The sequence below is a fragment of the Alosa sapidissima genome, chromosome 6, assembly GCF_018492685.1.
Source record: "Alosa sapidissima isolate fAloSap1 chromosome 6, fAloSap1.pri, whole genome shotgun sequence".
Lineage (NCBI taxonomy): Eukaryota > Metazoa > Chordata > Actinopteri > Clupeiformes > Clupeidae > Alosa > Alosa sapidissima.
In genome coordinates this window covers 32,681,463-32,697,311 of record NC_055962.1, presented here as the reverse complement: position 1 = coordinate 32,697,311, position 15,849 = coordinate 32,681,463, and the positions used below count along the sequence as shown (strand labels likewise).

Here is a 15,849-nt window from a genome sequence, read left to right as displayed (position 1 = left end):
ACAGCTATAACAGTGAATGACAAACATGCAAAACAGCCTTGGCGGTACATCAAATGTACCCTATGCCACTGTCGTAAGCTATAGCCCAACTTTTGTACAGTCAGCCCACTCGTTCTGTATACAGGCAATCAGTCCGCGGTGATGGAGAACCGAGGAACGCGGAAGCAAGTGGACTTCATTCCGTCCGCCAGTCTCCATCTTTACCAGGAAGCTTTGTCTTTACATACACGCATAGACGCGTGGTGTTATTCTAACCCTCGCTATTATCGCTGCAGCACGCCACGTAGACCCCCATTAAAAGTATGGGGGAATCTCTGATTATTTATGTGTGCGTATCAACGTAAGCGGGTGTGGGGTGGCGGGGAAAGTGTGAGTGAGTGGGAGAGAGAGAGGGAGAGAGAGTGTGAGTGAGTGAGAGAGAGTTCAGACCTTCACTCCTCACATGAATGCACTCGGTTTACAGGGATCAGCGAGCGAACATGCTGTGGAAACTGGTGGAAAATGTCAAGTATGAAGATATATATGAGGTAATGTGCTCGTCTGCGTGGATAATCTGGCGCGCCTGCGTCTTTTTTTGCAACCGGGTCACCTTATGTTCATGCCAAAATATATCAGGGGTTTTGTTAACATTTTGGTGCGGCTTTCCGTGGATGAGGCTTGGAAAAGAAGTTACAGTAGGCTATGAGAGAGAGGGTCAGATGTTGAGAATGCACAGCCGACACGCATTAGGGCAATACGATAACCTTTCCACAGGCGAGTCTATTTTTTGAGGGTTATTTTTTAATGCGACAATGTGAACGGGGGATTTGTAGACTACGTTATAACGTGTGTTGTGCAAACTTATTTTATGATTGTTTTTATGGCATGGTTTCAACGAATTAAACATACAGCTATAATACGTAATAAATCCGTTAATTTTCTTAATAACCAGATATGTAAAAAAAAACAACTCGTTTGGCATAAATTCGTTTTGCATTCTTTAAAAGAAAATCTTTTAATTCATTCCATTATACGTATATTATGTCACATTCAGATAACGATTCAGAATATCTCTGAATTTGCAGAGAAAAAATGCATGCATTATGGTGCATGACATTGTACCATAATATGTTTTCTGAGCTTATTATGCTTTATTAGTATTTTGTATTGTACTATTAGTCTGACGAGGTGTGTTCTCGCGCCTTTGGTCCACTGGTAAGTATGCTAAAACTGAGTGAACGGGAGTCTATAATGGTTGTCAATAGAAAAGAACTGATATCATGAATGATAAACTGACGTGTAAGGAGGACTGAATTAAACGAACAAGACTGTGAAGACTGCTCCGGATGGGGCTCGGGCACAAAAGAGCAGACTGATGCGCACATGGGAGAACGAGCGGCTCGTGAGGGTTCTCGAGGTCTCTTTTCAAAGGCCCCTTTAGTTCATCCTCGCGGGAAGCCGCCTTCACGAGCCCCACATGGCTTTTCTCTCACAGACGCACGCAGGTAATTAAACGTCCTGACCCCGGCGCGTGAAATCTCTGACAATGCGCGCCGTTTTATAGAAAAGAGCTGATTAAATGCCCCTAAAGATGACAGTCCGTGGCTTCGATAGGCAGCAGGCCTGGAAGGAAAGGCACAGCAGGTCGTTTCTCTATTTCGTCTGGGAATTGCACTCTGACGAATAGTTTCTCTCAGATAATAACAGTCTCTCTGATAATAAATAAATGCAGATGACTGTTTGACTGAACTGTTGTATGTTGGCTTTGGGTCGGTAAATCAGGCCTATTATGTACCATGCACTTCTCTTGGCGTTTTTGTATTTGACTTAATCTGTGTTTTGGCAATGGAATGTGGTTGGTTTTTGTGTGTGTGTGTGTGTGTGTGTGCGTTGTGGTCAAAGTCGTTACTGTTCTTGTGATGATGCTGATTGTCTTGGGAGGACCGAGTGTATCCTCGCCTTGTGCGCGAGGGCCCGGTTTCAGCTGCTCACCAAACGGCTGACTGAGGAGTTTTGTTTGTTCCGAGGAGAGAAAATGATAGGGGGGCCACAAAACAATAGCACAGAAACTAGACAATGGGGTACGTCAAAAGGCTAGGGCTGAGCAGGATACCCCAAGCTGGGAGACGTAGGCTGTAGCCTACTACGAAAGATATAAGATATAGAGAGAGAGACAGAGAGAGAGAGAGAGAGAGAGTGGTCTGGACGAGGTGGGCTTAGTATGTAAAAAGAGCAGCTCGGTCCACGCGTGTTTCCCTGTTGACTGGAGTCCTCCTCCTCCTCTCCCATTTCTCCGCTGACTGAACGTCACTTACACCAGCAGGAAGCACGAGCGCCGACTGCGCCTTCACGCACCGCTGCCCCTCCGTGCTTTAAGTATTCCTGCAATATTAGGAGTCATGAATAACAATTATTCCGGGGAGGTATACTGAGGCAAAGACAGCGCAAGCACATTCACTCACTCTGGCAACGGAGCAAGAGGATTGGATCGGTTGGCTCGACTGATACCTGCAAGGATCGTCGCTGCATAAAGTGTTTTTTTTTTAACGAATGTCTTTTTTGGTGAAGTTATCTTCCGCAACTATGAGGAGTTAGACGCAGAGGAACTGGAATCTCCGACACTTTTTTTCGACTGATCTCGACAGTCTGAGCTTGTGCCTGGTTGTGTGTGCGTGCATGTGTGTTTTTTTGGCTGAACAGACCCCCTCGCGCAGATGTTAGTCCATACGTACTCAGCCACGGTGAGTCGCGTAGCCCTCTCGCTTCTCGTTGGGAGACATTTTAAAAGTTTGTCTGAAAAGAGTGCAGTGGCATTCTTCTGAATAATTCGAGTCGTTTCATTTGGACATAGGCCAGCGAGAGCCTCTTTGACAAAGGCATCCAAAAATGGCTTTGAGCGATTTGTTCTAACATGGATTTGGCATCTTTCTCCTATAGCGTCTAATGAGATTTTCTTAAACACATTTTAAACAAAGAACACTGTATACTGTGTGGAGAATAATACCTGGGCAATTAATTTGTCCAAGTATTAAAATCTTGTATTGTATCTAACACAGTTAACTTTCACAGCTGTTTATAATACCTAAACAAATATTTGCATAACTGGGTTTAATTTGTGAATGACAGGATTTTCTAGGCTATCATTCTTTTACTTCATTCACACAAAATTAACACCGTCAAACGTATCCACATGAAAGTTAAATCTGTAGCCAATATATTTTTCTTCTGTTTCATCCGAAGGACCGTCACGACGGTGTATCGAGCCACAGCTCCAGACTGTCCCAGCTGGGCTCGGTGTCGCAGGGACCGTACTCCAGCGCGCCCCCGTTGTCTCACACACCCTCCTCGGACTTCCAGCCACCTTATTTCCCGCCGCCCTACCAGCCCCTTCCATACCACCAGAGTCAGGACCCGTACTCACATGTGAATGACCCGTACTCTCTCAACGCGCTGCACCAGTCGCAGCAGCACCCATGGGGGTCGCGCCAGCGGCAGGAGGTGGGTGGGGAAAGCGGCTCACTCCTGCCCCAGCCTCGCGCCTCGTTGCCGCAGCTCTCCGGGCTCGACCCGCGGCGAGACTACTCGTCGGTGCGCCGGCCGGACGTGCTGCTCCACTCCGCGCACCATGGCCTCGAGGCCGGGATGGGAGACAGCCTGTCGCTGCACGGGCTCGCGCATGGAATGGAGGATGTGCAGGTGAGTCAGGAGTTTGCAATCTCATGCCTTCAGGGAGTTTAGTGAGGTTTTTAAGTAAACAGAAATGTGAACGCTTCTCTACTGTGAACTGAACACAAAACTATGGCAGGATATTATCCCATACTCAATTCCAACAGTCAATATTAACGAAATAACGAAATCAAATTAAGTATGTGGAAACACTTTTTTTATTGAAATATTCTCAAATGTTCTAAACAAGGCAGGATTTGAGTAAGTGGAGTTTTATCTCAAATATTCTGTTAGACACTGTATGCCCACAGTCAGTGTTGAACATGAATAATTTCCTCATATCTTCTAGTGTAGACGGTTAATATTTGACAGGAAACATTAATGCATAATACTCAGCCAGAGATCAGGGAGTGAATATAGGCTATTTTCCTTTAAAACTATTTCAGACATTTCAAGCTTAGGGATGACTTGTGCTTTACTAACATATTTAGAATTATACATGAACCGATGAATAAAGATAATGAAAAATAATGGATTTATTCTATAAACACGTTTACTGTAGGCATATTTTACTAAATTTGGAAAGCTTTAAGACTTGATATGCTAGGTGATATACGTTATCCATTTATATGTTTTAAAATATACGCTTATAGGCTTCCTTCTGCCCTAAAAACTCATTCCATTTAATGTAGGCAGCTCTGACAGAAACATCCGGTCAGTGACATTTGGTACTGGTTCCGCATAGGCCATGTTTGATCGTACTTTAAAACATTCCATTTATTTTTTTTTTTTTATCAAAGAAGTAATCATTTTTTATTCAAATAATTGCTATAATACCCTATGTCACAGATCTCCTGGGTCAATGTTTTCTGTTTTTTTGCCTTGGTATCATATAGAACATAATGTTTTTGTTAACATGTCTTCTTTTTCTCATTCTGTAGTGGTATATGTGTACATGACTTGTTCTCATAAATACAGGCGCTGTGCATGCATGACATTCACCAGAAGTTTATTTCCTCTCTGAAATTAGTAGAACTTGACTGATCTGCGTTATTCAGAAAATAGTCTGATTACATTTTTTTTGTTTTTTGCCTTAGATTCTCCCTCAAGTTAACACATAACGTTAGTGTCACGAGTAGTAATAATATCTTTAGCTAAATTTTGTTGAATATTTACACCTTAAATGCTAAGTGAATTGGGTATATTTAAATCATTTTTGACAATATGAATGCGATAATTTCGGTTCCAGTTAACAGTCTAGTCATGCAGATTGAAGAGGGCAAGAGCAGTAGCATATCGTCCGAATATTATATGTAAAGCCAGTTATGTCTGAGTTGTCCTACAAATAGCGTAACCTACACTATATGGATTACCCTCACCAGAAGACGATGTGGTCTGGCCGACATTTCAACATCGCTGGAAAATTATTCGCCTGGAAAACTGTCACATTGAGCGCCCTGTTGGTGTAGATGTTGGCCGCACCACAGCTCTCGCTTAACGGAAATAGGCCTACAATATCTCACTGTCACTTAATTTCCACAGACTGTCGATGATGCCAACAACAGCGGAATGAACATACTGGACCAATCTGTCATTAAGAAAGGTAAGGAAATAATGATGCAAACAGTGGCACATAAACTCAGGCCTACTCCCAATTCCGTTTATTTCAGATTAGTTCGGATATAAACAATAGGATAGCTGTGTAAAAGCTGTGTAAAAGAGCCCTGTTGGATGTTGTGGCTGCACCAGCGTGTGGGCATCATGACCGCCACAGGTTGGGGTGTAAAAGGCGCGCGTGCGCCAGGGAAGGTTTGGCATCTCATTTGATATGCAGATGATGTCATGCATACTTGGGCTCCAGGTGGCCAGCCACCAGGTTCAGACAGGATGGTAGCCTGGAAACACGCTAAGGAACAAACATTACTGTTTCCAGTTATTCTAATGCACGAATAGGCCTACGTTTTTTTATTAAGAACATTTTTGTTTCAACAATACCAATAACAAAACTAATGTCCAGCGAGTTTTCAGTTTACTATAGGCCTGTCTGTTTTGCAGAATATATTTTAAAGGAGAACTAGGCCTAGCTTATTTCCCTTACCTCTTTCGGACAAGTTTGAGGAGATGTTTTAGTCGCCATTTTGGTTAACTAAAAATGGAACGGGTTGCACATTGGTCTCTGGCGCACATTAACCTGAGGCTGCATTGAAGTCATATTATATCTATTATATATTTTACTAGACCATAGCATGGACTACAGCTTGCACATTAAGAATTATGTTCAGTTATTAATTTAATTATTGAATTATCCCATTATATTATTATGGTTAGCCTATGCGCAAAAATAACATTAGTCCAAGGCCAACGATAAACAATTATCCTCTCTCATTCTGGAATATTTACATGTCAAATCGTAAGAGAGAAAGTTAGCTCGCGCTTGCCAGGCTGTAATAGCTTGAGCAGTGCTCCCTGGGCTCGTGTTAATATTTTTGCAGTGTGAGGGACTTGAAGCGGTAATTTAGTAAAGCGACACGCGGCGTTCCCAGAGGACAGAGTTTAAGTGGCCAGTGTGATAGATGGCTTTTCACGTGGGGATCTCGTGAGCTCGTTTAGAGCTCATTTTGGGCATTATCCCCCGTCGAGTGCTGTCTCCGCAGGCTCGAGCTTGTTCACCCATTAGCGCCAGTATTAGGGCACATATTGTCTGACGTTTGGCACGTGGGTAATGACGGGAGGCTTTCAGAACTGTCGGAGGGTGGTTAATGTGATTTGAAGGATTCAGTCAATCAACAATCGATAATATAATGATGAGAACGTCGCGCACCATTAACAATTTTGTTTGTAACGCTTAGCTACTCAGATCCTGGGGACACAGGCAGTTAGATTAGGCTGTGGGCTGGAGGTTAAAACAATGAAGATACAGATTGTAGATGAACACATACTGTTTGAGCCAATCATGGATGTGAAGGGACAAATGAGAGAGAGAGACACGGGTTTAGTTGGAGAGTGAAGACATCCAATTCAACAAAAGCTATATATAGTGCTGTTTACTGTATGTCCGAAACCAATGAGATTTTGTTCTAAAGATGTGTCTGATGTTTTGGCTCTTGAACATTGTTTCCTGTTTATCATTAGGCCTATTATTTTGGCATAATATTATACTCAATAATTGCCTAAATTAAACGCTCAGAGTAACTCCTCAGTAATGAACATCAACTTGTTTCCATTAGATTTAAACAATGTTTGCATAAATATTGCATGCCAAATTGATATGAATACACATAAATGGTGTTCCACCCCCAGAACGTTTATAGGCCTAGTCTACAGTTTATAAAGCCGAACAGAGTCGAACTGCAGGACCAATGAGATGTATTAACACATTCATGCGTCTTCTCAACTGTAGCATATCCTCTCTCGCGCGCAGTTCCGGTTCCGCACAAGAGCGTGGCGTCTCTGATGATGAGCAAGGATGGTCTTATCGGCGGCATGAATCTCAACGTCAACGAGGTGTTCTGCTCGGTACCGGGACGCCTCTCGCTACTCAGCTCCACCTCCAAGTATAAGGTGACCGTGGGCGAAGTCCAGCGGCGCCTCTCCCCGCCCGAGTGCCTCAATGCTTCGCTGCTGGGTGGCGTTCTCCGTAGGTGAGGCGACCTCTCCTATAACGAAATCACACCTAGATTTGACCACTTACTTTGTTTTATTAAATAAAATTATTGTAGGCCAAATCCTGTCGATCACCTATGATTTGCATTTCTACAAAATGCTATTTTCTAACTGATGACACACATCACCAATATTAGCTTCATTAGCAGACTTTTCAGCCTTTGAAAGTGGAAATGTAAAAAAAAAGTGTTATTGTGTGTTCTCAGAGCTAAGTCTAAAAATGGAGGCCGATCACTCAGAGAAAAGCTGGAGAAAATCGGCCTGAATTTACCTGCTGGGAGACGCAAAGCTGCAAATGTCACTTTACTGACGTCATTAGTTGAAGGTAGGAGTTAACCTGATAACGCTGATCAAACACGCCGCCCCACCCCCAGAAGCGTAGGCTTATGTCTTGAATGTTTTCATTTTTGCCCACTGGCATGCTATATTTTGATATTATCAGGTGTGTTTCATTCAACTGAAAGGATTTGTAGTTGTTAGGAAATTGTGATTTTCAGTAGGCCTATGTGGAAACAAAAATACAAAAATGCATGCAACTCAGTGAAACGCATAATATGTTCTAGGGTAGTAAGGGACTATCCTCATATGGCTATCAGATTTATGTATTTTATTTTTGTTTAAGCCTATATGTAATGCAGCCGATGTAATTGTAGTTTGTCACAAAAAATCTGAACAATTATTTTTTTTCCATCAGGGGAAGCAGTTCATTTAGCGCGGGATTTCGGCTACATCTGTGAAACGGAGTTTCCCACTAAAGCCGTATCTGAATACCTGAATAGACAACATACTGATCCCAACGAGCTGCACTCGCGGAAGAACATGCTACTGGCCACAAAGTACGTACCCGCCAAAAATAAACAATGTTAACCTATGAAGTAATGTAAGGTGAATTATATTGCCTAGTATTTTGAAAGCACACTGTATAAAAAATGTTTGTCCGGAATGGATAGCTCTAGGTTTCCGTGATGAAACGTGATCCAATTGGTTACGACTTTTTTCACATCTCGCTCCTTCGCTCTCTAATGAGCTGCACGGAGCCGGGGAAATGCGCTGCCTTCTCCTTCTGAGCCTGGCACCGAGCGAGAAACTCATTATATTTAAGTGAAATGTTTCAAGTCGAAAAGTGCCAGCTTTCCCCTTGAAGTTTCGCCTAGGGTCATCACCCACCCCCCTCTGCCCCCACCCCCACCCCCACACACTTTTCACAGTCTGTCTGTCAGAGCCCTGTCATACCCACCCACCCCGCCCTCACTCCTTTCCACACGCGCCTCGGGCTCTGCCGTTCTGTCGCTGTGGGATGAGAGTGCGAGAGAATGGCTCCAGCTCCAGACCGGACAACAAGTCTGTTGTGGTTTTAAGCATTCGATAGAAAATGTGGGTCAAGATCTGACAAGCCCAGACAACCGCAGATGTTTTGGAGCGACGCATCACTTTTGGCAGCAGGAGGCATTTGAGCAGCATAGCACGAGCGACCTTTTCTTAAAATTACACAGAAAGGACTGCCAGCACAGTGCGTTTTCTCTCTATTTAAAAACGTATGAGTTTGACAAAAATGTAACAGTACAAGGATTGTTAGCCACCCTGTCATGTATTTTTGTAACCATTTAGTGAAATGTGGGTATATGTGACGTTTTGGTGAAAACATGAGCTATCTCAGCTGCTTAATTAATCAACTCTAAATTGATTTAACCCAAAAGGTTAATTATTTTGCTTGATTGGTGGTGTTGGATATTTAGTGGACATGATAGCATCTCAATTGTCTGTTTCCTTGGGAGAAAGCTGACTGTGAGGTGGGTGCTTTAATTGTTTGCAGACAGCCTGAAAGACAGAGAGGGGTCAAAGCTCATGCAGGGCTTCGGGGGTCTTTTTTTGAGGATGGGGGCGTAGATGTGATGTGATTTGGGAATTTTCCCTGTTTCTCTACTCGTCTCAAATTCCACCACCACTGTAATGCATGAGCCTCCCTCTCTTTTGCATTAGAGTTCTCTCTCTGTATATTGGTCTCTCTCTCTCTCCCTGTCTCTGCCCCCTCTCTGTCTCACTTTTGCACTCACTCTTTCTCTCTCTCTCTCTCTGCCTCTCTCTCTCACTTTTGCGCTCTCTCTCTCTCTCTCTCTGTCTCACTTTTGCTCTCTCTCTCTCTGTCTCTCACTCTCTCTGGGAGAGGAGGGGAATCAGCAGAGCTGACAGAGACAGACAGAAAAGCGTGCGCGAGAGAGAGAGTGAGAGAGACTCCCAGTAGACTGCTCTGGCTCCACTCTCAGTGTGAGTTAATCGTGTGATGGCTTCATCACTCTCTGACTGAATTTACACACTGGAGTTCCTTCCTTCAGCGCACCTCTCACTTGGCTTGGCAGAGCAGCAGTGTCTGGGTGCTGGGGACTCACGGCACTGAGTGAAATACCGCAACCCCTTGAACATTTCAGTAGAATTATGCCTAAGCGAGTGTCTCTGTGTGTCTCTGTCAGGGGTGCTAGAGGTGGTTGGAAGACTTGCTGCTGTCGGGAGACACAGAGTGAGATCTGAAGAACCATGATAGAAACACTAGGCATGCTGGGTGTCCAACAGAGGGGGACACTCACTGGGACACAATCTTTAATGAAACACATACCCATAAGCGCTTAGCAACTGCATTGTCTTGCTACCTTGATAGTGACGTGGTGGATAGCAGTTGCATTACATAAAAATGACAGGAAAAATAGGAAAACAGGAAAAATAATGCATTATCCTTTGAAATGCATGGGAGGAGTAGTCTTTGTCATCACTGAATGTTGGGCAGTTCACTGCAGCTTTTGGAGGTATGTCAGTATTGAATCAATTTCTGCATTCAGTGTATTTAATAACGGTCAGATTGAATGGCAGAATGGAATTAAATGGAATGGAGAAAGTGACATAATCCAAATATTTATTTTTTTGACATTGTAGGGCAGGCCCTTGCATTTGTTCACACCTTTAAGTTGTTCATAAATTGTAGGCGGTTGTGGATACTGTAGACATTTGTTAAAGACGGTTTCACCGATGATGATTTTTAACTTGCACTGGGAATAGGCTGCTTAATATCTTTATTATTTTTTATCATGTTTAATATCATGCTAGCACAGCGGTTCCTCACTAATAACTAATGCTGCCATCTCAGAGAGGTCATTTAAGTACTTACATGGCTCACTTTGTTTAAAAGAGGGGAAAATGCTCTTACATAAGTAGGCCACTGGCAGGGAATTTATACCTTACTTAATATACGTGAATGAGATTATACAGCATATTTGACATTATAAAATATTATTAGTGATTCTGTTTACCCTCCGGGCTGCTCTAATTTGACATGGCAAGCATCAATCTAAAGCCAGGGTGCTATCGCTAAGGCTAATGCACTACACTGCACTGCACTGTGTTGTATAACCCATTTCTCATTCATTATGAATGAATTCAAACATACAGCACAACAGAAACGCTGCAGAAACCACAACTGTACGGAAAAAAAAATCCCAATGTTTTGCTGTGTTGCCATTTAACACCACACAAGAGCTGTCTTGTCTAAAATAGATAATGCAATGATGTGGGTTAAAGTCAAAAGGATATCAAAAACAAACCCCCAGTGCTTTCACAGCTGTCTCTAACACCTACTTTCAGCACCACGGTTAGCTCCCCCACCGAGTTAATAGCATTGACAAAGTGTATTGACCTGGAACGTCCAACAAACTAGCCTCCGAATACAAAGAGTTGCTCGAGTAAGAATGAGAGAGTTACACATGGCTTTACGGCATGAACACAATGGGCACACACTACCTTTTGTTTGTGGATTCAATGTAACTGTCTGAGTATTCATCTCTTACTTTGACCTAGTGAGTATGAATGTATGAATGAGGATTTTAATCCATTCACCTTACGAGTCAGTGATTTCTTAGCAATCACTGAATGTAGTGTTGTTGCGTGGCATCATTCAGAATTAGCCTTCTGTAATGAATGTATTTTAGCCATATTGTGATTCTTGGTAAATTCGATAGTAAAGATTATTTTGATGTAGGCCCATATCCTGTATGGCTGAAATATAGTTGGGTTAATTCAGATAGTTGGTCATACTAGTTTAGAACATCATGAATAAGGGGAGAAATGTGACGATCTCATGGTGATATTGTTAGAAAATATATTTTAGTGCTGTAATATTTTGATTGATTTATGAGATCATAGGTGTATCATCTCACTGTAGCTTATTTAGTTAAGTTCATATGTATTTTTCATTTATTTGACCTAGTGCCTATATGAAACTTTCAGCTCAAGGGTGCGTTTCCCAAAAACATAGTTGCTTACTAAGTTAGCAACTTTGTTGGTTGCAATGCAATTTCCCATGTTAGCAGCAGGTTTGGGAAACACAGGTTAGCAGCTATGGGTTACATGGGTTAGCAGCTATGGTTTTGGGAAACACCCCAGATTGGCTATTTCATTTACATTTATTAATTTGGCAGACGCTTTCATCCAAAGCCACTCATAGCAATAGAATAACATTTGAGCTAGCATTTCAGTCCAAATGGAGAGGACCAGCTGGTTTAGTTGATGTGTTGAGTACCTTGCTGAGGTCATTGTCCATGCTCTGGTCAAGTGGGATTGGAATTATTGGGTGATACTTTACAGTGACGCCTCCAAATGATTGGTCACCGCACTCTGTGCTATGTGGCTATGCCCTGTGTCCTTGCATACAATTGTGGTTTAGGAATTATAGGAAAGGTTGACTTTTCAACCCAACACAAATACACAAACATACAAATTACCTACGGAATTTAATCATTTTTTATTACTATTTGTCCCACCTTTAGTAACTGTAGATGTTGTTTTAGTCACTTTTCTACATCTTGGGTATGGCAGGCAATAATAGATTAAATATTGTCATGTTTTAGGTAATGTATCAGATTACCCAAGGCCTAGATGGAACATCGGTGTTCTAGTAGGCAGAACACATTCTCTCTCTCGTTTTCTGTTTCTATCCCTCCATGGCAGGCAGATGTGTAACAAGTTCACTGACTATATCAGTATTCTAGTAGGCATAACTCTTTCTTTCTCTCTCTCTCTCTCCCTCCATCACAGGCAGATGTGTAACAAGTTCACTGACTATATCAGTATTCTAGTAGGCATAACTCTTTTTTTTTCTCTATTTCTCTCTCTCCATCACAGGCAGATGTAAGAAGTTCACTGACTATATCAGTATTCTAGTAGGCCTAACTCTTTCTCTCTCTCTCTCTCCCTACATCACAGGCAGATGTATAAGAAATTCACTGATTATATCAGTCTAGTAGTAGGCCAAAGTCCTTTTAGGCAAGTCCCTCCACTCAGCAGCCATATTGCAACACTTTTTGGGCACTTATCGGGCATGATGCGCGAGCGCAAGGCTTCACGACACCATCCTTGCTCCAGCGGCGAGATCACAACACACCACATGATTGGCTCAATGTATTCACATGTCAACGTTTTGCCGCGGAAGGGCTGGGATATTGACGTTACAAACTAACCCCATGCATTTCTTTGGAGGATTTTTTTGAGTGCTGTGTCTCCTCATTAGAAAGTCTCTGGCCCAACTATCTCTGTTTCCCTCTCTCTATCCATGGCAGGCAGCTGTGTAAGGAGTATATTGACTTGAGCAGTTTTCTAGTAGTCCTAATTATCTCTCTCTCTCTATCTCTCTGTCCATGGCAGGCAGCTGTGTAAGGAGTTCACTGACCTCTTGGCACAGGACCGCACGCCGCTGGGCAACTCGCGGCCGGCGCCCATCCTGGAGCCGGGCATCCAGAGCTGCCTGTCCCACTTCAGCTTCATCACGCACGGCTTCGGCTCGCCGGCCATCTGTGCCGCCCTCACCGCCCTGCAGAACTACCTGACCGAGGCGCTCAAAGGACTGGACAAGATGTTCCTCAACAACCCGTCGGCCAATCGCCACGGAGGAGGAGGAGGCGCCGGTGGCGGCGACAAAGGGTCCGGCGACAAAGAGGAGAAGCAGAGGAAATAAGGAGAGATTTATACTAACACAAAAAAGAAGAGAGGAAGGGGAAAAAAAACAGAAGAAAAATCAGAAGAGAAAACAAGTGGATGGAATGAAGAATGCGGAGCATGAGAGAATGAGAGAGAGAGAAAGAGAGAGAGAGAGAGAGAGAGTGTGTGAGAGAGAGAGAGAGAGGCTTACACAAACCACTCAGATGTTTTAAAAGTCCTTTATGCTCTTAGCTTTATGGTTGCGTTTCTGTTGTTGGGGATGAGAGTGTTGGGAGGAGTGGTGAAGGAGGACCAGAGGGAGAACACCAGAGGACCGGACGATGGAATACAAAAACGGATTTGAGAGAATATTATTGGACTGACACCACAGTGCTACTGCTCACAGAGACAGAGATTATGATTTCACATCTAGGAGTGTGTGTGTGTGTGTGTGTGTGTGTATGTGTGTGTGTGTGTGTGTTTATATGTGCACAGTGCCAGAAATTGACTGTCTCCATCAGAGTTTGGACCAATAGAAGTGTTAAAATCTAATTGAAATGAGACCTCAGAATACATACTTCAACACACAGACACACATACAGAGAGAGAGAGAGTGTGCATGTGTGTGTGTGTGTGTGTGTGTGTGTGTGTGTGTGTGTGTGTGACACAGAAATAGTTGATAGCAGAGTGATGATTGTGCATGTTCTTTTCTGTTCTGACTCAAGGAGGGTTGACTCACATGTCATCAGTGCGTGTCTGCTTTGAGTGAAGGTGCAACTTCACATGCCAGCTGTTTATACTGAATAACTCTGAGCCTTGCCGTTTTTGGAGTAGTGTAAAATGGTGTCGGGGGAGTAATGATTCAGAACCAGCGAGAAACTTTTAGTCGTCTCGGCAAAACGCGTCAGACGACCGAGATCGGGACATTACTGTACGTAGGCTACGCCGTAGAGTTGTGGGAAGGCTGTCAAAGAGAGTCCGAACAGAGCATCGAGCCATGCGTGCCATTCCATATCCGCCGTCATATCGGTCAGACGAAGTCATGCAGTGCGGCAGAAGCACGCAAATGGAAAACTACGTCACTTCACTTGTCGATACGATTACTGACATCGTCTGTCACAAGCGTTTTGAGATGAGGGAGCAGCCCACATGATCAATCATAGGAGCGAAAACATGACTGAATCATCACTTTCATCGCTCAGAGAGGACTTACTCTAATCTGTTATATTTCCTTTTTGTTCGGAGGTCAACCCCCCTAAAATCTAGAATCGATTAGTCTGAACAGTGTTTTTATTTGGGTTCATTTAAAGGAATGTGGCTTCGAAAATGTCATATTATAATAACGTCCCTCTAGATTATTTGATGAACGTGAAGTAGCCTGTGTAGTTTGTTCGGAGCCTCTCAATGCTAACTTTACTGCACCATTGGGTTAGTTTGGCAGTATTAAATTGCACATGATTGAACGACACATTCTATTGTTTGTGTGTTTCACACATAATTTATTTTAGAAAATCTCTAATCATTTCGTTACAGGGTGAGTTGTGCAACTAAATGAATGGCCAATAAGTCCGCATGACAATTTTTTGACAAGCTTTTGTTTTGGGCCAATTTGTAAAAAAAGAGAAAGAAACTCAGTGACAAAAGAAGATTGATATTGACGCGTACTGAGAATGAACGCACTGGGGGTGACGTCAGACAAGACATCTTGAACTTTACCTGCCACTTGATGAAGTGCACTCCCGTAAAACTGTGAGATGTACACGCGGGCACGCTCCACCGACACGACTCAACCCCTCGGGCTCTCCGAGGCGCGAGCGTCCGATCGGTGAGGAGGGAGAGCAGGAGGAGGCGAGCTTGTTACCTTCTGTCTGGGGTCGCGACTCTCTGTTGCATGGGAGGTGATTTCCCAGCGCATCCTGATTCTCGTTTGCTTGATGTGAAGTTGAAGGGAGGGGGACTACTTATATTTATGTTTGTATATATTTATTTATGCCTAATTTAATGGGAGTTTGTACATAAGAACTTCTGTGACTGTACTTCTGTGCGTGGGTGAACGCTTGGTTTAGGTAGCATCTTGTATTTTTTTCTGTTTCTTAAACAAGCTGTTATGGTGATGGGTAGAAGTTGGTTTTGTCCAGTGAATTCATTTATATCAAAAAGAATAAATCTTGTGTTTTATTGTAAAACTGTTTATCTTTTGTTGTTCCACAAGCAGCATAGCTTTGCACGTATGCGTTCACACAAACACTATGCGTGCTCAATTTGATGGATGGAATTGCCAATCAGTTTTCTTAGGCGTTGCCCGTCTATTACAGTCATACACCATTTTTTTTTTAAATCAACAACAAAAACGATAATAATAATAATAATAATAATACAATTATTTATTACTGTACCGTTCTAAGGCTAAATGCCAGCATAGTCCAGTTAGACCACAGGCTATTTATCTGCAATAAATAATAAGCTGTTCATAAAATATAAGGTGTTGTCTTTATTAAAACGTTAAAATTGAGACTTTTAACAGAGTAGTAAATGTAGGTATAGAGGAATTGGAGGCATTTGGAAATCTATTCAGTTTCGCAC

The 15,849-nt window shown here is 42.9% G+C and overlaps 1 protein-coding gene across 4 annotated transcripts; it reads left to right on the top strand.

Annotated features, from left to right (window-relative positions):
- Positions 1 to 446: 446 nt before the first annotated feature.
- On the top strand, positions 447 to 15,398 carry tfap2b (transcription factor AP-2 beta). Of its 4 annotated transcripts, none has more exons than XM_042094767.1 (7): positions 447 to 527; positions 3,220 to 3,675; positions 5,188 to 5,248; positions 7,067 to 7,286; positions 7,515 to 7,633; positions 8,003 to 8,144; positions 12,994 to 15,398. In XM_042094767.1, the coding sequence occupies exons 1-7, from the start codon at positions 447 to 449 to the stop codon at positions 13,301 to 13,303; spliced, it is 1,389 nt and encodes a 462-aa protein (XP_041950701.1). In that variant the 3' UTR covers positions 13,304 to 15,398. The 4 variants fall into 4 exon arrangements, with proteins under 4 accessions (XP_041950701.1, XP_041950702.1, XP_041950705.1 ...); XM_042094768.1 differs by having other exon boundaries at positions 457 to 527; positions 7,046 to 7,286; XM_042094771.1 differs by lacking the exon at positions 447 to 527 and adding an exon at positions 2,058 to 2,720.
- The last annotated feature ends 451 nt before the right edge of the window (positions 15,399 to 15,849 follow it).